Source organism: Amblyraja radiata, chromosome 7 (genome assembly GCF_010909765.2).
Source record: "Amblyraja radiata isolate CabotCenter1 chromosome 7, sAmbRad1.1.pri, whole genome shotgun sequence".
Lineage (NCBI taxonomy): Eukaryota > Metazoa > Chordata > Chondrichthyes > Rajiformes > Rajidae > Amblyraja > Amblyraja radiata.
In genome coordinates this window covers 1665990-1693211 of record NC_045962.1, presented here as the reverse complement: position 1 = coordinate 1693211, position 27222 = coordinate 1665990, and the positions used below count along the sequence as shown (strand labels likewise).

Sequence of the window (27222 nt, the reverse complement as noted above, 5' to 3'; positions counted from 1 at the left end):
ATCGATTACTTTGATCTGTCCTTTTCACACCTTACATGCTCTTTGTACCCTTCCATATCTTGTCTCCCTCTCCCCTGACTCTTAGTCTGAAGAAGGGTCTCGACATGAAACGTCACCCATTTCTTTTCTCCAGAGATGCTGCCGGTCCCACTGAGTTATTCCAGCATTTTTCAGTGTAAACCAGCATCCGCAGTTCCTTCCTGGGGAAAATGTTTTGAGTTGCATGTAGGAAATAGTCCATTATAGCCAGTGAGTGTACAGTATCAACAATGTGAATGTTAATGCTGGCATTGGGCACATGTTTTTTTTTATAAGAGGAGGGTATGACAAATGTTCGAATGGAGAGCAGCAAAAAATGCAATTCACAGGGTTAGTGGTAAGAGAATTCTGGTTGCTGGAAGGACAAGGTATCTTCCTGTTTCTTTGCTTGCAAGGTCCTCAGTGCCACACTCACCTTCGTGTCATAGAGTGATACAGTGTGGAAACAGGCCCTTCAGCACAACTTGCCCACACCAGCCAACATGTCCCAGCTACACTAGTCCCACCTGCTCGCGTTTGGTTCATATCCCTCCAAACCTGTCCTATCCATGTACAGGTTCACAACCTTTTATCCGAAATTCCGAAAACCGAAAAGCTCCGAAAACCGAACACTGCATGTAAGTATATTTTCATGTGTTTAGCTTAGTTTAGCTTAGTTTGAGCCAGTTTATGTTTAAAGTTTTACTTAATGTTTAATCTTTTTCTTTTATTATTTATTCGGGGGATTCAAGAATCCCCGAGCTAGGCCACCTAAGGCCATGTAGCCCCGCTAGGGTGACAAGAGAGTGCTACCTCCCTAACCGAGTAACTGCCGGGATTGAGGCGCAAACTCGCGACCTTGCGGCCACGAGCTGAGCACTCTACCACTGAGCCACCCGGTTAAAATCTACGCTAAAAAATCTTCCATTCCGAAATCCGAAAATTTCCGAAATCCGAAAAGTGTCTGGTCCCAAGGTTTTCAGATAAGAGATTGTGAACCTGTACATGTCTAACTGTTTCTTAAACGTTGCGATAGTCCCAGCCTCAACTACCTCCTCTGGCAGCTTGTTCCATACACCCACCACCCTTTGTGTGAAAAGTTACTCAGATTCCTATTAAATCTTTTCTCCTTCATCTTAATCCTATGTCCTCTGGTCCTCGATTCACCTACTCTGGGCTGGAGATTCTATGTATAAACCCGATCTCAGATTCAATCTTTATTGTCATTGTGCAGTCTACAGTACAGAGACAACGAAATGCAGTTAGCATCTCACCCAGAAGAGCGAACATAGAATAATGAGCTAAAAATGTCTATACGTACATACAGTAGCAGTAGTGCAATTTTTCTGGGGGAACGAGTGTCCGGGGGGGGGGGGATGGGGACTGGCAATCACCAAGGTGCAGAGTTAAGTAGTGAAACAGCCACAGGGAAGAAGCTGTTCCTGGACCTGCTGGTCCGGCAACGGAGAGACCTGTAGCGCCTCCCGGATGGGAGGAGGGTAAACAGTCTGTGGTTGGGGTGAGAGCAGTCCTTGACAATGCTGCGCGCCCTTCGCAGACATCGCTTGCTTTGGACAGACTTAATGGAGGGGAGTGAGGAACCGGTGATGCGTTGGGCACTTTTCACCACCCTCTGCAATGCTTTCCGGTCGGAGACAGAGCAGTTGCCATACCATACTGTGATACAGTTGGTAAGGATGCTCTCGATGGTGCAGCGGTAGAAGTTCACCTGAATCTGAGGAGACAGATGGGTCTTCTCCTCAGGAAGAAGAGACGTGGTAAGCCTTCTTGACCAGTGTTGAGGTATTGTGGGTCCAAGAGAGGTCATCGGAGATGTTGACCCCCAGAAACCTGAAGCTGGAAACACGTTCCACCTCCGTCCCGTTAATGTGGATGGGGGTGTGCGTGCCGCCCATAGACCTTCTGAAGTCCACAATGAGCTCCTTGGTCTTCTTGGAGGTAAGGGCCAGGTTGTTGTCAGCGCACCTTGCTGCGAGGAGCTGGACCTCCTCCCTATAGGCCGACTCATCGTTGTTGCTGATGAGGCCAATCACCGTTGTATCATCTGCATAGGTGATGATGGTGTTAGTACCATGTACAGGTGTGCAGTCGTGGGTGAAGAGGGAGTAGAGGAGGGGGCTCAGCACACAGCCCTGTGGAACGCCGGTGTTCAGGGTGAGGGTTGAAGAGGTGTGGTTGTCAGACCTAACAGACTGGGGTCTGTTAGTTAGAAAGTCCAGTATCCAGTTGCAGAGGGAGGGGTCGATGCCCAGGTTACCGAGTTTGGTGATCAGTTTTGAGGGGTTAAATCCTGAGCTATAATCGATGAACAGCATTCTCACGTAGGTGTCTCTGTTGTCGAGGTGGCAGAGGGAGGAGTGAAGTGCCGTTGAGATGGCATCCTCCGTACTCCTGTTCTTGCGGTAGGCAAACTGATAGGGGTCCAGTGTGGGAGGTAGGCAACCTTTGAGGTGTGCCAGGACCAGCCTCTCGAAGCACTTAGTGATGATGGGAGTAAGTGCAACTGGGCGGAAGTCGTTGAGGCTTGCCGCAGTGGAGTGTTTTGGCATCGGCACGATGGAGGTTGTTTTAAGGCACGTGGGGCCAACTGCTTGGGCAAGTGACAGGTTGAAGATGTCAGTCCAGACGTCTGTCAGCTGCGCAGCACAGGCCCTGAGGACGTGCCCGGGGATGCCGTCAGGGCCAGCAGCCTTTCGTGCATTAATCCTGCTCAGTGCCACGTACACGTCGTAGGGGGTGAGTGTACGTGGCACTGGAGTGAATCCTTTCATAATTTTATTCACCTCTACAAGATCACCCCTCATCCTCCTGCTCTCCAAGGAATAGAGTCCCAACCTACTCAACCTCTCCCTGTAGCTCAGACCCTCTAGTCCAGGCAACCTACAGCAGCATCTTGTACAAGTGTACAATAACATCCCAACTTCTGTACTCAATACCCTGACTGCTGTCACACAGAACATGTTCATTGGGTTGTACAGAAAAACACCTTCCAAACCTGATCAGGCAACCACATCAATTGTATTAAAAGACTTATAGAAATCGTGAGCGCTGGATTTGTCTGCAGACCATTTCAGCCACAAAGAATTCACCTGAGAGGAGCTAAGAGTTCACTTCCATCTAAGATGCACGCCTAATTCAACAATGTGAAAGGGAAAAAATACCTTTCATTTTAACCAGCGTAAGTTTGTTCATTCAACGGACTGGGTAATATTTGCTGTATTATAAAGTTTATACCATTTACTTGAGCTCCAAATGGTCAACTTGGAAATGTTCTTCCCTTCTACAAATCTAAACACTTGATAAAGCACAAAAATGACTTCTTATTATTTTCCTGCAGTTTAAAATGTCTGATCCCTGTCCACGGTGGGTGGGTCCTCTGTCGTTGGTCTACGGCATGCGAGTCCCTGTCCATGGCAGTAAGCCGGGCCTGCTGGTGGGCTTGGCCGCTGAGACACTCTGGTGCTCATTATTTGGTGATGACCTGTAACTGTGTAACTATGTAAGTGCGGCATGGTGGCACAGCGGTAGAGTTGCTGGCTTACAGCGCTTGCAGTGCCAGAGACCAGGGTTCGATCCCAACTACTGGGGTGCCGTCTGTACGGAGTTTGTATGTTTTCCCCGTGACCTGCGTGGGTTTTCTCCGAGATCCTTGGTTTCCTCCCTCACTCCAAAGAGATACAGGTTTGTAGATTAATTGGCTTGGTAAATGTAAAAATTGTCCCTGGTTTGTGTAGGATAGTGTTAATATGCGCGGATCACTGGTCAGCGTGGATCAGGTGGGCCAAAGGACCTGTTTCCGTGCTGAATCTCTAAATTAAACTAAACTAAACTATGCAAGTAAGAATTTTATTGTTCTATCTGGGACATATGACAATAAAATACTCTTGACTCTCCTTAAAGTAGGCCTTTTATTCAAAATATACAATTATGCCAATTATATTTTAAATAAGAATATATATATATTCTGTGAGATTATAATTGACACTGTGGTTAATATTTAGTCTATTCAATAATGTTCAAATCATTCGCCATCTCATTTCATGAATTTTGGTTCCAATTTGTAATGGGATCATTTGACAATTTGCGCTGCATCAGTTGGATCGTGTGAGGCCAGCAGTTGTTGGTAGTCTCCGCCATGAACTGCACATCACCACAGGAGCCACCTTTTCCAAATACGATTGTATAAACTTCCACAATCCACGTCATCCCTATTGGGTTAACACGTGGCTGCTGGGCAGGCAATGGAGATCAATAACATGGGAATTTTATATGCATTTCGCATGAAATACTGAAAGAGTATTCCAGTAAACGATTCAGGCCCGGAAAGCATTCCAATGCCTCTACTTCCTCAGAAGACCTAGGATATTTGGCATATCTCCAAACTCCAGAGAAAGCATTGCACAGCTTGATATGGCAACTGCTCAGCCCAACACTGCTGGAAACAACAGAAAACTATGAATGCAACCCAATCTGTCATGCAAACTGGTCTTCACCTTACCCCCTCAACAAGCTATGTTCCCTCTATTCAATCAGTCTGAAGAAGGGTCCTGACGCAAAGCCTTGTATGTCCATTTCCCACTACAGATGTTGCCTGACCTGCTGAGCTCCTCCAGCAGTTTGTTTTTGCTAAAGAATCTGTCATCGGTAGTCTCTTCTGATTTCCCTAATTTCCTAAACTCACTGTCAGGGCTACCGGACCGTGAGCACGGGCTCAGGTAAAGTCACGTTATTTCATTATTCCATGTTATTATATTTGCCTCCGTGCCTCTCTGCCTCCGTGACTCTCCGCCGCTCTCCCCGCTCTCCGCCGCTCTCTGCCGCTCTCCCCTGCTCTGCATGCTCTGCCCGCTCTCCCCGCTCTCGAAAACTCGATGATGTATTTTGGAGAAAGGAGATGCATAAAATGTGCACATTTAAAAAATCAGGGTTCAGATATACAAACCTTCAAAAGCAAATGATATGCAACATTTTCAAATGGGAAATAATGCTTTAAAAGCTAATAGAAAACTTGTATAAATTATTGGTTGTGCCATAGTTAGAATATTGTGTGCAATTTTTCTAGAACGATATGTCCGTCCAGCTAACAAAAATAATGAATAATTAGTCTGAGAGTCAATTAGTTAATGGTGCAGTAACGCTTGGCTAGCAGTCACTGTTGAATGGTATTCGATAAACTAGTTAAGAGGGAGAAGGATGAGTCAGAAAACAAGGCTCTAAATTTAAGTAAACTTTGGGAAAGTGAGGCAGAAGAGTAGACTGTGCAGAGCATTGACAAACAATGTGAAATGTTCCAAGATCTTCTTGGTAATAGACTTTCTGGACTTTCAGAAAGCCTTTGATAAGGTCCCACACAGGAGATTAGTGGGCAAAATCAGAGCACATGGTATTGGGGGTAGGGTATTGACATGGATAGAAAATTGGTTGGCAGACAGGAAACAAAAAGTAGGAATTAACGGTTCCCTTTCAGAATGGCAGGTATTGACTAGTGGAGTGCCTCGAGGCTCGGTGCTGGGACAGCAGCTATTCACAATATATATTAATGATTTAGATGAAAGAATTAAAAATAACATTAGCAAATTTGCAGTGACACAAAGCTGGATGGCAGTGTGAACTGTGAAGAGGATGCTATGAGGATGCATGGTGACTTGGATCGGTTGGGTGAGTGGGAAGATGCATGGCAAATGCAGTATAATGTGGATAAATGTGAGGTTATCCACTTTAGTGGCAAGAACAAGAGGCAGATTATCGTCTGAATGGCAGGTAGACACAACATGCTGGAGTAACTCAGCGAGTCAGCATCTCTGGAGCAAAGGAATGAGTGACGTTTCAGGTCGAGACCCTTCTTCTGTATGGTGTCAGATTAGGAAAAGGGGAAGTGCAATGAGACCTAGGTGTACTTGTACATCAGTTACTGAAAGTAGGCATGCAAGAAACAGCAGGCAGTGAAGAAAGCTAATGGCATGTTGGCCTTCATAATGATAGGATTTGAGTATAGGAACAAAGTGGTCCTTCTGCAGTTGTACAGGGCCCTGGTGAGACCACACCTGGAGTATTGTGTGCAGTTTTGGTCTCCTAATTTGAGGAAGGACATTCTTACTATTGAGGGAGTGCAAAGTAGGTTCACAAGGTTAATTCCCGGGATGGCAGAAATGTCATATGATGAAAGAATGGAACGACTGAGCTTGTATCCACTGGAATTTAGAAGGATGTGAGTGCATTTTATCGAAACATAAAATTATTAAAGGGTTGGACACGCTAGATGCAGGAAACTTGTTCCCGAAGGAAGGAGATGAGGAGGAATTTCTTTAGTCAGAGGATGGTGAATCTGTGCAATTCATTGCCACAGAAGACTGTGGAAGCCAAGTCAAGTGATATTTTTAAGGCAGAGATTGATAGATTATTGATTAGTACGGGTGTTAGGGGTTATGGGAAGAAGGCAGGTGAATGGGGTTGAGAGGGAAAGATAGATCAACCATGATTGAATGGTGGAGTAGACCTGATGGACCGAATGGCGTAATTCTGCTTCTATCACTTATGAACTATTCAGTAGTCTAATAACAGCAGGGAAGAAGCTGTTCCTGAATCTGGTTATATTTGCTTTCAACCGTTTGTTTCTTCTGCCCAATGGAAGCGAGGATGGTCCTTAATTATGTTGATGCTTTCTCAAGGCAGCATGAAATGTAGATGGAGTCAAGAGTGAGGATTCTGGTCTCTGTGATGAACAAGGTTACATCCGTAACTCTGCAATTGTTTTGTGGACTTGGTCTGAGCTGTTGCCGAACCACGCTGTGATACAACTAAATAGTGTGGTGTCTGAGGTGCATCTGTAGAAGTTCGTGAGAGTCATTGGGGACATGCTAAACCTCCTTGATCTTCTGAGGAAGTAGAGGCATTGGTGTGCTTTCTAGGTCATAGCTTCACTATGTTGGGTCCAGGGCAAGATGTTGGTGATATGTACGCTAAAGAATGCGAAGGTCTTGACCATCATCACATTAGCATATTGATGCTGATCGGGCAATAACCAGTAATAGATTGATAGGATTTTGTATTGTAAGAAAATCAAAGCATAGAGATAGTGTAAGAAAGTGGAGGTGAGATGAACAACAGCCATGGCTCCATCAATTGGTGAAGTAAATGGTCAATTCCTGGCTCTCTTTCTTTTGTCAACTGATATATTAACAATTTGGATGAGAACATACAAGGCGTGATTAGTTAGTTTGCAGATGACACTAAGGTGGGCGGGTCTAGTAGACAGCGAAGATGTTTATCAAGAATTCCAGCGGGATCTTGATCAGTTGGGCACGTGGGCAGATGGTTCATGGAGTTTAATATAGATAAGTGTAAGGTGTTAAACTTTGGGAAGTCAAAACAGGGCAGGACCTTCACAGTGAATATCAGGGGGGGAGGGGGGAGGTGGTGTAGATCAGAGGGATCTAGGAATGCAGGTACATTGGCCTTCATCGGCATATTGGCCTTCATCAGTCAGGGTATTGAATATTAATGAATGAATTCGTTTTCGGCCAAGAATTCACATACAAGGAATTTGCCTTGGTGCTCTGCCCGCAAGTGACAACATGACATACAGTGACAGTTAGGAATGACACATAAAACATTAAACATTAATAATAAAACATTATTGATTAAACATGTAAATTAAATTAAATACCAGAGCAAAATGCGGCTACAGATTGTTGGTTATTGAGTAGAGCTACTACTCGTGCAAAAAAAGCTGTTCTATGTCTGGCTGTGGCAGCTTTGACAGTCTAGAGTCGCCTTCCAGAGGGAAGTGATTCATAGAGTTTGTGGCCAGGGTGAGAGGGGTCAGAGATGATCTTACCCACTGGCTTCCTGGCCCTTGCAGTGTACAGTTCATCAATGGAGGGGAGGTTGCAGAGGTTGCACATTATAGAGATTGGGGTGTTATATTACAGTTGTACAAGACATCAATGAGCCCACAGTTGGAGGATTGTGTTCAGTTTTGATCACCGTGTTATAAGAAAGTGGATGTTAAACTGGAAAGGGTGCAGATAATATTTACAAGGATGTTGCCAGGAGTTGAGGGTCTGAGCTCTAGAGGGAGGTTGGGCTAGTGAGAAATGTATTCCTTGGAGTGCAGGAGGATGAGAGGTAATCTTATGGAGGTTAATAAGATCATGAGAGGAAAAGGTAGGGTGGATGCACAGTATTTTACCTAGAGTAGGGGAATCTAGAACCAGAGGTCATAGGTTTAAGGTGAGGGGAAACATTTCATAGGAACCTGAGGGGCTACGTTTCATACAGAGGGTGGTGGGTATATGGAAAGAGCTGCCAGAGGAGGTAGTTGTGTCAGGTACTATAGCAGCATTAAAAAAAACCTTTGGATAGGTACATACGGTAGATAAGAAAGGTTTAGAGGGATATGGACTTGTGGAACTTGGAGTTGGCACTCTCCTCTGCAACTGGAGCCTTGACTTCCTGACTAACAGACCACAACCAGCGAGGATAGATGATAAATCATCCTCTACGCTAATCATCAACACGGTGCTCCGCAAAGAGTGCGTACCCTGCTCCTCACAATATTCCTTATACACTCATGACTAGGGACATATACCAATCCAGATCAATTTACAAGCTCGCAAATAACGTCACCATATTAAAAGTAAAAATTAAAGTTTTCTTTATTGTCATTCAGACTTTTCAGTCTGAACGAAATTTCGTGCCTTGCAGTCATAACATAGAATAAAATAACAAAGTACACAATAAACACAGATTTAACATCCACCACAGTGAGTCCACCAGATCCTCCTCACTGTGATGGAAGGCAAATGTCTTAAAGTCCTTGTCTCTTCCCTCCTTGTTCTCTCTCTGCGTTGAGGCCAACCAGGCTTCCGATGTTGCGACCCCGCCGGGTGATGGTAAGTCCCGCGGCTGAATCCGAGCTCCACGAATGGGCCGGTTCAAATACCACGGCCCGGGGCGGACGAAGCTGCCGAAGCTGCCACCCTCCAGTCCAGCGGACAAAGCTGTTGTTGCGGGAGCTCCAGAAAACAGGTCACCAACCTGGGACCTGCGAGCTCCCGATGATGTTGTCCACTGGGCCCACGGCTGAGTCTACTGAGCCCGCGGCCGAGCCTCCGAGGATCCGAAGTCGGGTCAGAAGTCGGGTCACCGCCGCCACAACGCCACCACAGCCCCGAAGTCAGCCAGCCAGTTGGTAAGTCCAAGCTCTGCCTCCGGAGCCTCGAGGTCGGTCCCAGTTGGAGGCCGCCTACTCCGCCATTAGGCCTCAGCGCAGATGGAAACGGGGGATACGACAAGAAAAGGTCGCATCCCCCCGAAGGAAGAGACTAAAAATATGTTTCTCCCACCTACCACACATACACAACAAAATAAACTAAAACGGGACAAAAACAAAACAAAAAAAAAGAAAAGACAAACGGACTGCAGACGAGCCGCAGCTGCAGGGCAGCGCCGCCACTTCTGGAAAGTGGGCGGGAATGATGAGACAGAGTACAGAAAGGAGATTGAGAATCATGTAACCTGGTGCCAAGACAATAAACTTCCCGCTCAATGTCAGCAAGATGAAGGAGATTGTGATTGAACTCGAGGAGATAAACACATCCTGTCCATTGACGGCGACGAAGTAGAGATGGTCGAAAGCTTTAGGTTCCTAGGAACATGTATTAGCACCAATGTGGCCTGGACTACCACATTGAAGCTATGCCAACAAAGCACACCAATGCTTGTACTCCCCTAGAAGGCTGAGGAAGTCCAGCATGTCCCCAACAACCCTCACCAACTTCTACAAATGCAACGGAGCAAGCATTTTTGCGGCATGCATCACGGCATCATTGGGGAACAGTTCCATCTAAGACTGTAAGAAATTGCAAAGTTGTGACTGTAGCCCAGGCCATCATTCAAACCAACCTCCGTTCCATTGATAGACACAAAAAGCTGGAGTAACTCAGCAGGACAAGCAGCATCTCTGGGGAGAAGGAATGGGTGATGTTTCGGATCGAGATCCTTCTTCAGAGATGCTGCTTGTCCTGCTGAGTTACTCCAACCTTTTGTGTCCATCTTCAGTTTAAACCAGCATTTGCAGTTCCTTTTTACAAATATTCCCTTCCATTGACTTAATCTACACTTCATGCTGCCTCGGCAAGGCCACAGGCATAATCCAGGACCATTCTCAACCCGGTCACTCCCTCTTCTCCCATCAGGCGAGAGGTTCAGAAGTTTGAGATGCACACCTCCAGATTCAGGGACAGTTTCTTCCCAGCTGTTACCAGGCAACTGAATGGTCCTCTCATCAGCTAGAGAGCAGTTCTGACCTCATAGGTGACCTTCAACTATCTTTAATGGGACTTTCTCGCGCTAAATGTTGTCCCCTTTATTTCAGGGTTGATTCTCTGTACACTGTGGACGGCTTGATTGTAATCATGTAGAATCTTTTCTTTGACTGGATAGCATACAAACAAAAGTTTTTCACTGTACATTCATGCCTTCATAACAAGAGGATTTCAGTATAGGAGTAAAGAGGTTCTTCTGCAGTTGTATAGGGCTCTGGTGAGACCACATCTGGAGTATTGTGTACAGTTTTGGTCTCCTAATTTGAGGAAGGACATCCTTGTGATTTAGTCAGTGCAGCGTAGGTTCATGAGACTGATCCCTGGGATGGCGGGACTGTCATATGAGGAAAGATTGAAAAGACTAGGCTTGTATTCACTGGAGTTTAGAAGGATGAGGGGGTATCTTATAGAAACATATAAAATTATAAAAGGACTGGACAAGCTAGATGCAGGAAAAATGTTCCCAATGTTGGTGGAGTCCAGAACCAGGGGCCACAGTCTTAGAATAAAGTGGATGTTAAACTGGAAAGGGTGCAAAGAATATTTACAAGGATGTTGCCAGGAGTTGAGGGTCTGAGCTGTAGGGAGAGGTTGGGTACGGAGCAGACTGACTCACTCGCCCACCGGTTCCAAGTTTCCTACACCCGCTTGCTCTCCAGTCACTGCTGTCTCCGTCATGCCCTCCCACTAATGTTTCTTGTTGACTTCCACTTGATGAGCAGTTTGGGTTATGAACAGTTCTCAGGAATAAAACTCTGTCTTAACCTGGGGAATGTGTGTAATTGTTTTCCAGGATCGTTCTGGGCCAACATCCAACCTGAGCAGCATACCATTTATAATTTCTATTACGACTGTAATCAAAAGCTGATTCAATTTCTTTTCAATCTTAATGCGAGTCACCAGGTTAATTTAGACTCCCTTAGTACCAGCATGCCTCAGGTCAATAAGTCTAGTACCGGCTAAAGGTTGAGACGACAACTTTCCTGGACTGTATTAAGGAGCCAGGAACAGTATGCAATGTGACCTCCACTGTTGGTCAAGAAGATCAGGACATTGCAGACTGTTGAGGAGGACAACAGACACATATAGAAATCCAATACAGAAAATGTTTGTGAGGCAATTGCGGAGAATTTCAGAGCTTCATTGGTCCACTGTGCACAGAGTTCATGTTGATCTCTTGAAATAAATCCAGGGAATTGCCAATGGAATTACACAACAAAAACAGCAAGTAACAACAGCATTGTTTTTATAATATCAGAGCAAGGTTAGCCAAGTAACAGAATTGAATTTCACTAATAGGCTTTACGATACGATACGATAGAACTTTATTGATCCCAGGAGGGAAATTGATCTGCCAACAGTCATAAAACTGAAAATACATGAAACATGAAATTAAAGTGACGTGTGGAAAGGCTTGGGGGATGTGCAAAGATTGGGAAGGAGGGGTAGTCAGTCTCAGTTTACCCCACGACAGAAGGGGGAGGAGTTGTTCAGTTTGATAGCCGCAGGGAAGAAGAATCTCCTGTGGCATTCTGTCTTGCATCTTGGTGGAACCAGTCTGCAGGCCCGTACGAAGCTTTTCAAAAACCATATAATAACCATATAACAATTACAGCACGGAAACAGGCCATCTCGACCCTTCTAGTCCGTGCCGAACACATAAGCTCCCCAAGTCCCATATACCTGCGCTCAGACCATAACCCTCCATTCCTTTCCCATCCATATAACTATCCAATTTATTTTTAAATGATAAAAACGAACCTGCCTCCACCACCTTCACTGGAAGCTCATTCCACACAGCTACCACTCTCTGAGTAAAGAAGTTCCCCCTCATGTTACCCCTAAACTTCAGTCCCTTAATTCTCAAGTCATGTCCCCTTGTTTGAAACTTCCCTACTCTCAGTGGGAAAAGCTTTTCCACGTCAACTCTGTCTATCCCTCTCATCATTTTAAAAACCTCTATCAAGTCCCCCCTTAACCTTCTGCGCTCCAAAGAATAAAGCCCTAACTTGTTCAACCTTTCCCTGTAACTTAGTTGCTGAAACCCAGGCAACATTCTAGTAAATCTCCTCTGTACTCTCTCTATTTTGTTGACATCCTTCCTATAATTAGGCGACCAAAATTGTACACCATACTCCAGAATTGGCCTCACCAATGCCTTGTACAATTTTAACATTACATCCCAACTGCTATACTCAATGCTCTGATTTATAAAGGCCAGCACACCAAAAGCTTTCTTTACCACCCTATCTACATGAGATTCCACTTTCAGGGAACTGTGCACAGTTATTCCCAGATCCCTCTGTTCACCTACATTCTTCAATTCCCTACCATTTACCATGTACGTCCTATTTTGATTTGTCCTGCCAAGATGTAGCACCTCACACTTATCAGCATTAAACTCCATCTGCCATCTTTCAGCCCACTCTTCCAACTGGCATAAATCTCTCTGTAGACTTTGAAACTCTACTTCATTACCCGCAACCCCACCTATCTTAGTATCGTCTGCATACTTACTAATCCAATTTACCACACCATCGTCCAGATCATTGATGTACATGACAAACAACAGTGGACCCAACACAGATCCCTGTGGCACCCCACTCGTCACTGGCCTCCAACCTGACAAACAACCATCCACCATTACTCTCTGGCATCTCCCATTCAGCCACTGTTGAATCCATCTTGCTACTCCACCATTAATACCCAACCATTGAACCTTCTTAACCAACCTTCCATGAGGAACCTTGTCAAAGGCCTTACTGAAGTCCATATACACAACATCCACTGCTTTACCCTCATCAATTTCCCGAGTAACCTCTTCAAAAAATTCAAGAAGATTAGTCAAACATGACCTTCCAGGCACAAATCCATGTTGACTGTTCCTAATCAGACCCTGTTTATCCAGATGCTTATATATATTATCTCTAAGTATTCTTTTCATTAATTTGCCCACCACTGACGTCAAACTAGCAGGTCTATAAATGCTAGGTTTACTCTTAGACCCCTTTTTAAACAATGGAACAACATGCGCAGTACGCCAATCCTCCGGCACTATTCCCGTTTCTAATGACATCCACAAAAAGGGGGGGTGGCATGGCAGGATTACAAAGTTTGATGTTAAATAATGTGCGTGCACCACACATCACGGGTGCGACGTCCCTTGCGGCCGGGGTCCAGGGTCCGCTTAACGGCCCTTGAAGTTCTGGGGTTTTAGATGCTCTGGTGCATTCTGAGCCTAATTTTGAAGAACCTGAATGATTTTGCAGCACCATATCCACAAATGGGGGGCGTTGGGGAAAGTGGGGGGAGATTGGAGAATGGGAGAAGGGAGGGAGAGTGGGGAAGGGAAGATGGGGGGAGAGGGGAGGGGAGAAGGGTAGATGGGGGGGGGTGTAGAAGGAGGGATGGGGGCAGGAGGGGGGAAGAGGGGAGAGGGGAGTTCAGTCTACACTCACTGAATCCATCCCTGTGAAAAGTTAAAGGCAGTGATTGGATCTGGAAGTGGACCAATACAAAATAAAACTGAACGACTCAGACATCTTTTCATTTGCACAATTGATTTTATTGTATTAATTTTAATATATTAATGTTTAAAATCCATGCATTGGACCTTCCACTAAACGCCATTCCCTTATCATGTAATCATGCATTGTAATGGCTCGATTGTAACCACTTGTTGTCTTTCTGCTGACTGGATAGCACGCAACAAAAGCTTTTCACTGTACCTCGGTACACGTGACAATAAACTAAACTAAACTAAATTTCTAGTCATTGCTTCTAATCCCTTGTAGGTACTGGTGTACAGGTCCCTCTGGTTCTAGGTATCCTGTAGTATCAGGTCCATTCTGCAGTGTCAGGACCATCATGAGCTTAGACAGTGCGTGTCACACTCTATGCTTGAATGAATAGGTCCACAGCTTGTGCCATGCATGTGTACAGGTGGTAGATTCTCACCTTAAGCCAGAGGTTGTTGGTTCACATCCCAGTGCAAACGCCTACATACATTGTTTCTCTAAACAACACATTGAAAACCTTTGTCTACTTTATCGTAGGAAGTTGCAAGAGTAAATATAGAGTAATGGTGAGTTTAGAAAAAAGCTGATTAAGAGCTTTATGGCCCGCAGATTCCAATCTGTAAGAGACTAAATATTAGAGGCTTTATTTACATGCATTATAAAATGTATTTAAAGCAGTGGCATACTTTTAGCATTTGCGGAGAATCAAAAAAATCCACACCAAACAAAAACGATGAAAAACAAATCACAAAGACTGAAGCCAGAGTTTTCTGTTCCGCTGTATCTATGCTACTCTTCCATTAGCAGCAAACTTCCTCCATTCAATGAGTTAATGCCTCTGACCTCAAACATAGTTATCTTGGAATACAGTTCACCAGGTTTAATATGGATTCAATGTTCTGCAAACTGCTCCACTCTGCATGTGTGACAGCAGTGAAATAATATTAGAAGTAGTAGTATGAGAACAGTTTTTCATTTCCAAATGAATATATGAGACAGACCTTGGTAAAAAGGATCAGATAGTCAGTATATGGGCTGCACGGTGGCACAACGGTAGAGTTACTGCCTTAAGCGGCCTTTTCACGGGGCGACTTGACGCAAGAGTTAACCGGAGTTTAACATCGTGGGAACCTCGTGCGATAACAGTACGGCATTCGTGGACCACCGTGGACCACCGTAGCGCTAACGGCAGGTAGTCGTGTAACTTGGTCACTCGGGAGAAAATTCAAGAAAGTTTGAATTTCTCCAAGATTGACGTACACTTGTGGTTGAGTATTGCAACATTATATGAACGTAGTGGCCAGTGCGATATCCGTAATAACTCTTGCGGGTACCGTGGGAACTCCTGCGAACGGTGAACCCGGAAGCTGGACAGAGGGGACAGAAGGTGATTAAAAATTATCTTCTGTGGGATTGAATTTAAAAAATAAATAAAAATAAAGATTTGCATCCGCATATGGACATCAACTTATTCATGAGTTATGTTAATGAGATTCAAGAAAATAACTATAATCTTTAAAAGGGACTTTAAAAGGGACTTTACTGAAAGGTTACGCATTTTTATGGTCCGTGAGAAATTTTTCACATGTACTTCTTTGAGAGATACAGGTCGGAGTCCTCGGGTCCAGGGGTCCGGAACGGTACCAATCAATGTTGTACAGAGACCCGTGTAAGGAATGAACTGCACATGCTGGTTTAAACCGAAGACAGACACAAAAAGCTGGAGTAACTCAGCGAGTCAAGCAGCATCTCTGGAGAAAAAAACCTGATGTTTCGGGACGAGACACATCTTCAGACTCAATTCCGATTAGGCTGTCTGAAGAAGGGCTCCGATTCGAATCGTCACCTATTCTTTTTCTCCAGAGATGCTGCCTGACCCGCTGACTTACTCCAGCTTTTTATGTTTTTCTTCCCAGATCTGACTTACCTGCTGAGTTACACCAACATTTTGTGTCCTTCTGTGCGTATTAACCAGCATTAACCAGCGTCTGCAGTTCCTTTAGACATTACCTAACTTCAGATTTTAGAGATATAGCGCGTGGGAACTCCTGCGAACGGTAAACCCGGAAGCTGGGCAGAGGGGACAGAAGGTGAGTAAAAATATCGACAAGGGAACTTCGAGGACGTCCCACCTAATTGTCATTGTTGGATAATCTTTTTAACAGGAACACTTGCAGAGATGGCTCCCAGAAAATCTCAAAGAAGGGGGGTAAAGCGTGTCAGAGATGTTTTTGCCATGTTGCGCTATTCAGTTTCTATATTGTTTCAGTTTCTATATCTATATTGTTGCTCTATTCAGTTTCCCAGGGGGTCGGGACGGGACTGGAGTTGGGAGGGAAAGGTGGGGGAGTCGAGGGAGAGGAGGGGGAGACAGATGGGGGTGTCTTCATTTACTGGCGGCGGGTGTCTGTCACTGAAACAGGCAGGTGAGATTTCACATCCACCTTGTGTGTGCCTCTCTCTCTCTCTCTCTCCCTCCCTCTTACACAGGCTGAGAGACTCTGCCTCTGTGAGTGTACGTCTCTTTCTCCCCCTCTCCCACACACAGTAAGACCGAGGTACTGTGCTCAGTCCATCTGTGTCTCCCACATACACAGTAAAATATGTCTCCAAATGAGCCAATTCAACCAAGGGAGGATATATATAGTGTGTGAAAAAAAAAGTTACATCATTTGTGTCACGTGTAGTTCACGATGTTCATTCAAGATTTAACGCGAAAGCTCGGGAAACGGACAAGTCACTCGCACAAATAACAGAAATGCCGAGTACCGTGGGAACTCTTTATCTACCCCCGTTATATCGTGCGAGACTCGTGCTGGACCACGACCTCTTCACTCTGGTGACATCTTGCGTCAACTCGCCCCGTGAAAAGGCCCCATTACAGCGCTTGCAGCTCCAGAGACCCGGATTTGATCCCGACTACAGGTGCTGTCTGTACGGAGTTTGTACGTTCTCCCCGTGACTACGTGGGTTTTCTCCGGGATCTTTGGCTTCCTCCCAAACTCCAAAGACGTACAGGTTTGTAGGTTGATTGGATTTGTAGAATTGTAAATTGTCCCTAGTGTGTGTAGGATAGTATAATGTGCGGGGATCGCTGGTTGGTGCATGATTCGGTGGGCCGAAGGGCCAGTTTCTGCGCTGTTTCTCGAAACTGAACTAAACTAATCTCTGCAGATAGACACAAAACGCTGGAGTAACTCAGTGGGACAGGCAGCATCTCTGGAGAGAAGGAATGGGTGATGTTTTGGGTCGAGACCCTTCTTCAGACTGGTTAGGGATAAGGGAAATGAGAGATATAGACGGTGATGTGGAGAGATAAAGAATAATGAATGAAATATATGCAAAAAAATTAACGATGATAAAGGAAACAGCCCATTGTAAGCTGTTTGTAGAGTAAAAATGAGAAGCTAGTGTGACTTGGGTGGGGGAGGGATGGAGAGAGAGCATATGCCGGGGCTACCTGAAGTGAGAGAAATCAATATTCATACACTGGGCTGTAAGCTGCCCAAGGAATATATGAGATGCAGGGGAAGGTACCTGGGAAGGGCGTTCTCTCTGATCTGCTCTAAGACATACTGAAACTGTTGCTTTTGGCTGAAGAATGTAATATTTCACATCTTCTGGACCTGAACAAATCAATAGGTATGAAAAAGCAAATGAATGAGCCCTAAAAAATCCTGCAGATGGGAATTTCTTTGGTCTTTGGACATGTAGTTAACCCCTGACAACAGCAAGTTGATAACCAGTTATATGCACGCATCATTTCTAAGGAATTATATCTAACATCCAGATGCACAAGTTATGAGAGTAGAAAATGGACATTGTCATTTAAAGCAAAGTGAAAAGTAGGCCACTTTGATAGCATATTTTTTGCTACTATTTTAATATACCCAAGAGCATTTCACTTTAGTTTATTGTCACGTGTACCGAGGTACAGTGAAAAGCTTTTGTTGCGTGCTAACCAGTCAGCAGAAAGGCCAATCGAGCCATTTACTGTGTATAGATACATGATAAGACAATAACGTTTAATGCAAGGTAAAGCCAGCAAAGTCCGATCAAGGATAGAAACATAGAAACATAGACAATAGGTGCAGGAGTAGGCCATTCGGCCCTTCGAGCCTGCACCGCCATTCAATATGATCAATGCTGATCATCCAACTCAGTATCCTATACCTGCCTTCTCTCCATACCCCCTGATCCCTTTAGCCCAAGGTAGATCATAGAGGTAGATTGTAGTTCAGCACTGCTCTCTGGTGGTGGAAGGGTGATTCAGTTATATTCATTTATATTCATTTATATTGTGAAATGTGGATTCATTCTCCGGCAAGACACCAACAATAGGTATTTATGTTTTTAGGATGTCAAAATATTCCAAGATGCTTGCAGCGGCATTATTATAACATATAAACCATATAACAATTACAGCACGGAAACAGGCCATCTCGGCCCTACAAGTCCGCGCCGAACAACTTTTTTTTCCCCTTAGTCCCACCTGCCTGCACTCATACCATAACCCTCCATTCCCTTCTCATCCATATGCCTATCTAATTTATTCTTAAATGATACCAACGAACCTGCCGCCACCACTTCCACTGGAAGCTCATTCCACACCGCTACCACTCTCTGAGTAAAGAAGTTCCCCCTCATGTTACCCCTAAACTTCTGTCCCTTAATTCTGAAGTCATGTCCTCTGGTTTGAATCTTCCCTATTCTCAAAGGGAAAAGCTTGATCACATCAACTCTGTCTATCCCTCTCATCATTTTAAAGACCTCTATCAAGTCCCCCCTTAACCTTCTGCGCTCCAGAGAATAAAGACCTAACTTATTTAACCTATCTCTGTAACTTAGTTGTTGAAACCCAGGCAACATTCTAGTAAATCTCCTCTGTACTCTCTCTATTTTGTTGACATCCTTCCTATAATTGGGCGACCAAAATTGTACACCATACTCCAGATTTGGTCTCACCGCCATTCAATATGATCAATGCTGATCATCCAACTCAGTATCCTATACCTGCCTTCTCTCCATACCCCCTGATCCCTTTAGCCCAAGGTAGATCATAGAGGTAGATTGGTGTTCAGCACTGCTCTCTGGTGGTGGAAGGGTGATTCAGTTATATTCATTTATATTCATTTATATTGTGAAATGTGGATTCATTGTCCGGCAAGACAATGTATTAAACAAAATTTGACACCATGCCACTGAAGGAAACAATACAGTGGATATCGACAAGTGTGGTCCATGGGATGGTGCCATTAGGAGCATCTTTTGGAAATAAAGTAGACAAATGGAAAGGTTTAAGGTTGCTGCTGGAGGCATAGTGCCTTTGCAACCACATGATCCCAGTCCCAGATGATCTCCTGGAACTGACCCGTCCACATAACCCACCCTCCACCATCACCAGCTTCCCCACACCTTGACCACTTCATCCCACGACCAGTGTGCTCCATGCTCCTTCTCAATCAGATACAACAGTGCAGAAAGATGCACAAAGAAAGATCCAGTGATCCGCAAAGTTGCATTGGGTCCATGCTCTAGCAGGACCCACCACCACTGCCACTAACCCTGTCATGCCTCAGGAGAAGGGGACTAGCCAAAGTAGTTTTGGTCCCATAGCATTTACCTCATTCCAACCCACTTTTTGCTTATTGTGATTGCTCAATGCAGAGCCATTCAGCCCATTAGGTCCATGCCAGCTCCTACTAGAGCAATCCCATCAGTTCCTTTCCCTCTACTTTCACATGTCCATCGACTCCCCATCTAATTATTTTGCCTTTTACCTGCACGAATGGTAATTTACATAAACAATTCATCTACTAACAAGTCTTTGGGATGTGGAAGGAAATTGAAGATGCCCAGGGAAAACCCATTTGTTCACTGTGAAAACTTGTAAACTCCACACAGACAGCACCTGGATTTATGGGGGAGTGACATTGACTGCACTATATTCAGAGCGCACTGCAGCTAAATTTGTACACCTTGACAAATACCTTGAACCTATCAAGGTCCTCTGGTCCTCGATCCACCTACTCTGGGCAAGAGATTAGAGAATGCTGGACAATGGTTACACAAAATGTACTTTTACAAAGCTTTTATTTATCTTCCACAATCGATACCGATATGTGATCTCTCATTGCAATCTTGAGTGCATACTGCTAAGCCCACTAATAGGTCTTCCAAGAAATACATTTGTAACATAGAACACTTGATGGACATAATTAGCAAATGCAATCGAGCCTATTTGAGAAAATATACAGTACTAAAGACCAGACATTTCCCTTTCTAGAGTTCATTAATTTCTATGATAATTAGTTGTGGTATTTTTCCGAAAACATTTCTCTTGGCAAATTGAGCACCATATATCAAGAAGAAAGATATTAATCAACTCCATGCCTGAGCTAAGCATTCCCTGGACAGACATTGTCACTTGCTCTTACAGTGATTAATACACTGAACACAGACAACAGAGAGATTCAGAGAGAGAAAATTAAATCCCTGTAGGTTTTATTATCCCACAGTTTTTCTAAATCATCAGATTCTTTGCTTCATTGTAATATTTACAGGAACAAACAGCTTCCTGTAAGCAGTTACAAATGCTTGGTTTCCAATCCCCCTCCTGTTCTGCCTGGTGAAGAGAAAATCAATTGTGTAAAATATTTCACAATACTTGTTCACCATAACATAGTAAGTGATCTTTCCCCTGCGTTTATTCTGCAGTATAAAATATTGGTTGATTGAACGATGCAGCATAGAAACATGCCCTCTGAGTCCTCATTGACCATTGATCACCCATTCATTCACTATAGCTCTGTTATCCCACTTTCACATCCTCTCCCGAAGCACCAGGGATAATTTTACAGAGGCCAATTATCCGACCAACCTGCACGTCTTTGGGATAGAAACAGAAATATAGAAAATAGGTGCAGGGGGAGGCCATTCGGTCCTTCGAGCCAGCACCACCATTCATTGTGATCATGGCTGATTGTCCCCAATCAATAACCCGTGCCTGACTTCCCCCCATATCCCTTGATTCCACTAGCCCCGAGAGCTCTATCTAACTCTCTCTTAAATACATCCAGTGATTTGGCCTCCACTGCCCTCTGTGGCAGGGAATTCCACAAATTCACAACTCTCTGGATGAAAAAGGTTTTTTCTCACCTCAGTCTTAAAAGGCCTCCCCTTTATTCTGAGACTGTGGCCCCTGGTTCTGGACTCGCCCAACATTGGGAACATTTTTCCTGCATCTGGGACAAAATCCACGTTACCACAGACAGAACGTGTGAACTTCACACAGATGGCACCTGAGGGCAGGATTGATCCCGGGACTCTGTGGCAGAGAGGTAGCAGCACTACCAGCTACATCACTGTGGGGATCCTAAGGGACCGTATTAGGTTCCTGGAGCAGCAGCTCGATGACCTCTGTCTGGTCAGGGAGAGTGACGAAGTCATAGAGGGGAGTTATAGGGAGGTGGTCACTCCAAAACCACGGGAGAGAGACATGTGGGTCACGCTAAGGAAGGGCAAGGGGCAGAGGCAGGAACGAGTGAGTACTCCAATGTCGGTACACCTTGCAAATAAGTACTCCTGTTTGAGTACGGATGGGGGTGACAGCCTACCTGGGGGTAGCAACAGCGGACGGGTCCAGCACAGAGACCGGCCCTGTTGCTCCGAAAGGTAGGGAAAAAAAGAAGAGGGCAATAGTAATTGGGGACCCTATTGTTAGGGGGTCGGATAGGCGTTTCTGTGGACGCAGTCGGGAGACCAGGATGGTGGTCTGCCACCCTGGTGCCAAGGTCTCGGACGTGTCTCAACGCATCCAAGATATCCTGAAATCAGAGGGAGAGGAGCCTGAGGTCATGGTACATATTGGTACAAATTACATAGGTAAAAAAAGTGAAGAGGTCCTGAAGGGAGGATTTAGGGAGTTGGGAGGAGAGTTAAGGAAAAGGACCAAAAAGGTAACAATCTCAGGATTACTGCCTGTACCACACGACAGTGAGAGTAGGAATGGAGCGAGGTGGAGGATAAATGCGTGGCTGAAAGACTGGTGCAGAGGGCAGGGATTCAAGTTTCTGGATCATTGGGACTTCTTTTGGGGAAGGTGGGACCTGTACAGAAAGGATGGGTTGCACTTGAACCCGAGGGGGACCAATATCCTGGCGGGGAAATTTGCAAAGGTCACTGGGGAGACTTTAAACTAGAATGGTTGGGGCGAGGGACTCAAATAGAGAAAGCTAGTAGACAGAATGGGAGGCAGGAAGCAGAAAAGGGAAGCACTCGGACACAAGAGGAGAAAGAAAAAAAAGGAAATAAACAGAGAAGAAGAGACGGGGGGTTTCTTAAATGTGCATATTTTAATGCTAGGAGCATTGTAAGAAAGGTGGATGAGCTTAGAGTCTGGATAGACACCTGGAAGTATGATGTTGTGGCGATCAGTGAAACATGGTTGCAGGAGGGCTGTGATTGGAAACTAAATATTCCAGGATTTCATTGCTTCAGGTGTGATAGAATTGGAGGGGCAAGAGGTGGAGGTGTTGCATTGCTAGTCAGGGAAGATATTATAGCGGTGCTTTGGCAGGATAGATTGGAGGGCTCATCTAGGGAGGCTATTTGGGTGGAACTGAGAAGTGGGAAAGGTGTAGCAACACTTATAGGGGTGTATTATAGCCCGCCAAATGGGGAACGAGAATTGGAAGAGCAAATATGTAAGGAGATAGCAGATATTAGTAGTAAGCACAAGGTAGTGATTGTGGGAGATTTCAACTTTCCACACATAGACTGGGAAACACATTCTGTAAATGGGCTGGATGGTTTGGAGTTTGTAAAATGTGTGCAGGATAGTTTTTTGCAGCAATACATAGAGGTACCTACTAGAGGAGGGGCAGTGCTGGACCTCCTGTTGGGAAATGAGACAGGACAGGTGGCGGAGGTATGCGTTGGGGAGCACTTCGGGTCCAGTGATCACAATACCATTAGTTTCAATATAATTATGGAGAAGGTCAGAACTGGACCTAGGGTTGAGATTTTTGATTGGAGAAAGGCTAACTTTGATGAGATGCGAGATGATTTAAAAGGAGTGGACTGGGACATTTTGTTTTACGGGAAAGATGTAGAAGAGAAATGGTGGACATTTAAAGGGGAAATTTTAAGAGTACAGAATCTTTATGTTCCTGTTCGGTTGAAAGGAAACAGTAAAAATTGGAAAGAGCCCTGGTTTTCAAGGGAAATTGGACATCTTGTTCGGAAAAAGAGGGAGATCTACAATAATTATAGGCAGCATGAAGTAAATGAGGTGCTTGTGGAGTATAAAGTGGAAGTGGTGGCGGCAGGTTCGTTGGTATCATTTAAAAATAAATTGGATAGGCATATGGATGAGAAGGGAATGGAGGGTTATGGTATGAGTGCAGGCAGGTGGGACTAAGGGAAAAAAGTTGTTCCGCACGGACTTGTAGGGCCGAGATGGCCTGTTTCCACGCTGTAATTGTTATATGGTTATATGGTTATCACTGTGCCGCCTTTATAAATGGTGGAGAACCTGACATGGCAGACTCTTGGCTAACAACACTGGAAATATCGGTCTCGATTCGAAATGTCATCCATTCCTTCTCTCCAGAGATGCTGCCTGTCCCGCTGACTTACTCCAGCTTTTTGTGTCTATCTGCAGAGGTTTGTTTAGTTTAGTTTAGAGATACAGCACGGAAACTGGCCCTCCGGCCAACCAAATATGCACCAACCAGCGATCTGAAGAAGGGTCTCGACCCGAAATGTCACCCATTCATTCACTCCAGAGATGCTGCCTTTCCCGCTGAGTTACTCCAGCTTTTTGTGTCTATCTTCGGTTTAAACTAGCATCTGCAGTTCCATCCTACACACTGGAAATAAGTGTTGTTGTGTTTCCTTTTGGATTATTTGCCTTGAGAGAAACTAAGGAAAGTGTACTTAATGCAAGAATAATTAATTTAAAATGGCAATGGCACAACTTACAAATGTTATTCTCTTATCTTGTGTCTGTACACTGTAAATGTGTCGACTGAAATCATGTGTGGTCTTTCTGCTGACTGAATAGCACACAACAAAATCTTTTCACTGTACCTCAGTACACGTGACAATAAACTAAACTAAATGGCAAATACACAATTTGCGCTGAAGTACTGACGTGGAACGTTCTTAAATCTTATACACAGACTCTGCCAATTCCATATTTTCCACAAATCCCCAAATGTTTTCAAGTTGAATTTATTGTTAGCTTTTGACACAAATAAAGGCAAGGCCTTGTCTGTGGCCTTGTCTGTGTTTCGCAATTGTAGAATTCAGATTGGCTGTATCCATTTGAGCTGAACAAAATCTTCTCTGTTTTGCCAAAACATAACAAACGGATCAAGTAACTACCTCAGTGAACATGAAAAGCCTCTTACCTTGGGCTGAGTTGGGAGGGTGCAGAAGAGTTTACAGCAGGGAATTGCAGCTTGGATGGCTTGTTCTCATTGTTATTTGGAAGTTTGCTTTTGCCGCTGTTCTTCTTTCTGTTATTTGGCGAGGTAGCTGGCTTGGATAACTCTTTGTCTGTCTCTGAACATGAATACAATGCACTGGTTGGTGGTGTCATTCCTGTAGTACTGTTTGCATTGGGAGACAAGGGTGTACTTTCATCGTCTTCGAGTTCTTCATCCTCCTGGATGGCGGGCAGCTTCTGGATAAGGCCACCATTGCGTGCATATTCCAACTACAAAACAAAATTATAAAATTGATGAAGACTAAAATAAATGGGAAACCATTTTTTGTTCGGCTTCACCTTGTTAGAGTCATACGGCATGTGAATAGGGCAATTGGACCACACACCCCATCTGATCAGCGGGCATTCCGTGCAGTTAACTCCTCTCCCAGCAATTGGACCATAACCCCTGTGGCCAGAGATTCAAGTACTTGTATAGGTACTTAAAAAGCATAGTCAGCAATTATTCATTATGTTAAATGGTCTTTATGAAGAAACATCTCATTTCTGACCTCTGATAGACACAAAATGATGGAGTAACTCAGCGGGAGAGGCATCATCTCTGGATAGAAAGAATGGGTGACATTTATATCCAGAGATGCTGCATGTCCCGCTGAGTTACTCCAGCATTTTGTGTCTATCAGATGTTTAAACCAGCATCAGCAGTTCCTTCCTGCAACATTGTAATAGTGCCACCTTTGTGTCGGAGGATTGTTAATGATCATGAATAAACCACAGTACACTGTGCAGTCATTAACAATCCTCCGACACACAGGTGGCGCTATTACAAACATTTCTGACCACTACCACACTGAGGCTTGGCGCCAGCTCTCGCCCACCTCCTCCTACTTATCCTTGGACCATGATCCCACAGATGAGCACCAGACCATCATCTCTCAGACCATCTCTAATTTGGTCACTTCCGGCTGTCTGCCCTCCACAGCCTCCAACCTTATTGTTCCCCAGCCTCGCACAGGAATCTTCTCCCCAAAATCCATAAACACAACTGCTCTGGCAGATCCATTGTTTCTGCTTGCTCCTGTCCCACTGAAATCATTCCCATGTACCTCGACTCCATCTTATCCCCCTTGCTCCAAATAGAGTCTGAAGAAGGGTCTCAACCCGAAACGTCACCTATTCTTGTCTCCAGAGATGCTCCTTGAACTGCTGAGTTACCACAGCTTTTTGTGTCTATCTAATTTCTGAGATTTACTGCAGAAATAATTAAATCAACTATACTAATGATTTTAATCCATCTTTCTTACAGAATGGGATGTCTGGACAATTACAATTTCCTATGGAAAGTAACATTCTCTCCCACTCACTGAACCTTCCTAAGCCTTTGCTTTCAGGTGGGCTGATATGCCCACCTACTCCAGAGAAACGAATGCTCAATGGAGATCCTATAAACTGCAGATGACTTGGAGGCCAAGTCAATAGATATTTTAAAGCAGAGATAGATAGATTCTTGATTATTACGGGTATCAAGGGTTATGAGGAGAAGGCTGGAGAATGGGGTTAGGAGGAAGAGATAGATCAGCCATGATTGAATAGCGGAGTAGACTTGATGGGTCGAATGGCCTAATTCTGCTCCTATCACTTACGGCATTATGACCTTATGAACTCAGTGGGCCAGGCAGTATCTGTGGAGGGAATTGACAGGTGGTGTTTCAGGTTGGTGCCCATCTTCAGACTGTTAGGAGTAAGGGTGGAAAGGGGGATGAAGCAGGTAAAGAGAGATGGGGTCTCTCTCTGTCCACCTCCACTTATCATCCATCTGACTCTGACTCCCAAGTCCAGCTCTCTAATTGCCTCCTCCTGCCATCACACCTCTTTGGTCCACTGATCCCTCCTGTCTCTCCCCTCCCTTTCTCTTCCCCATTCTTGCTCTCCTCCCTCTTCACTCTCTGTTCTGATGCAGAGTCTCGAAACGAAACATCGACAATTCCTTTCTCCCCACAGTTGCCGCTTGGCCAGCTGAGTTCCTCCAGCAGATGGTTCCTTGCTTAAGAATTGGCCTTTTAAAAAAATTTCAGATTAAATAAATCTGAGATTTATTTTTCAGAATAGTGTACTAGAAGCTTTATGTCAGCCTGAGTAATGGTCTCACGGTGCAAGTCCACCAATGAGTGATCCCGAGTTGAAAACAAATCAAACTCGTGGTAATCACGTAGAATTAACGTAGCGGGAACGTCGGAACTCGTAACGCTAACGGCAGGTACTCGGGAAACTTGTTAACTCGTGAAAATCTTTCAACATGATGAAAGATTTCCACGAGTCAAATTTACTCTTGAAGTAAAAATTTTAAACTTTTAAACTTGTTGTAAGAACGTAAGTAGCCCATGAGTTTACCGTAGTGACTCGTGAGTCTACCGTGGGCATCTTTAACTCAGCGGGACAGGGAGCATCTCTGGAGAGAAGGAATGGGTGACGGGGTGACGTTTCCAAATTTCTGCTGCATCTTTGTGTTACTCCAGCACTGTGTGTTCACTTTTTGTTAACCACCATCTGCCCTTTCTTGTGTATGACATTATTTGTATCCGTGGCAGTTGATTGTCGCTCCCTTCAGTTTCCCAGGGGGTTGGGACAGGACTGGAATTGGGAGGGAAAGGTGGAGGGGGGGTGGGGGGGGGGATGGGGGAAGAACAAATATATGAAACACCAAAAATGGACAGCAGAGATGTATTTGCTATACTGCTACAATAATCGGACTATTGGTACGCTGTCGTTTCCTTGACAACGGTCATGTGAAACGACTCTTGTACATTTAATATACAGACGATGTCTGGCAGTGAACCTCACTCTCTCAAATCCGTAGAGAGACACGAAAAGCTGGAGTAACTCA

At 44.7% G+C, this 27222-nt stretch overlaps 1 protein-coding gene across 1 annotated transcript in view; it reads right to left on the bottom strand.

Annotated features, from left to right (window-relative positions):
* LOC116975666 (potassium voltage-gated channel subfamily H member 8-like) overlaps window positions 1-27222 on the bottom strand; it is an 851239-nt gene that overhangs the window by 24201 nt on the left and 799816 nt on the right. Inside the window, exon 12 of the mRNA XM_033024992.1 lies at window positions 24301-24608. Within this exon, the coding sequence (XP_032880883.1) occupies window positions 24301-24608 (308 nt within the window). The remainder of the gene's footprint in view (window positions 1-24300; window positions 24609-27222) is intronic.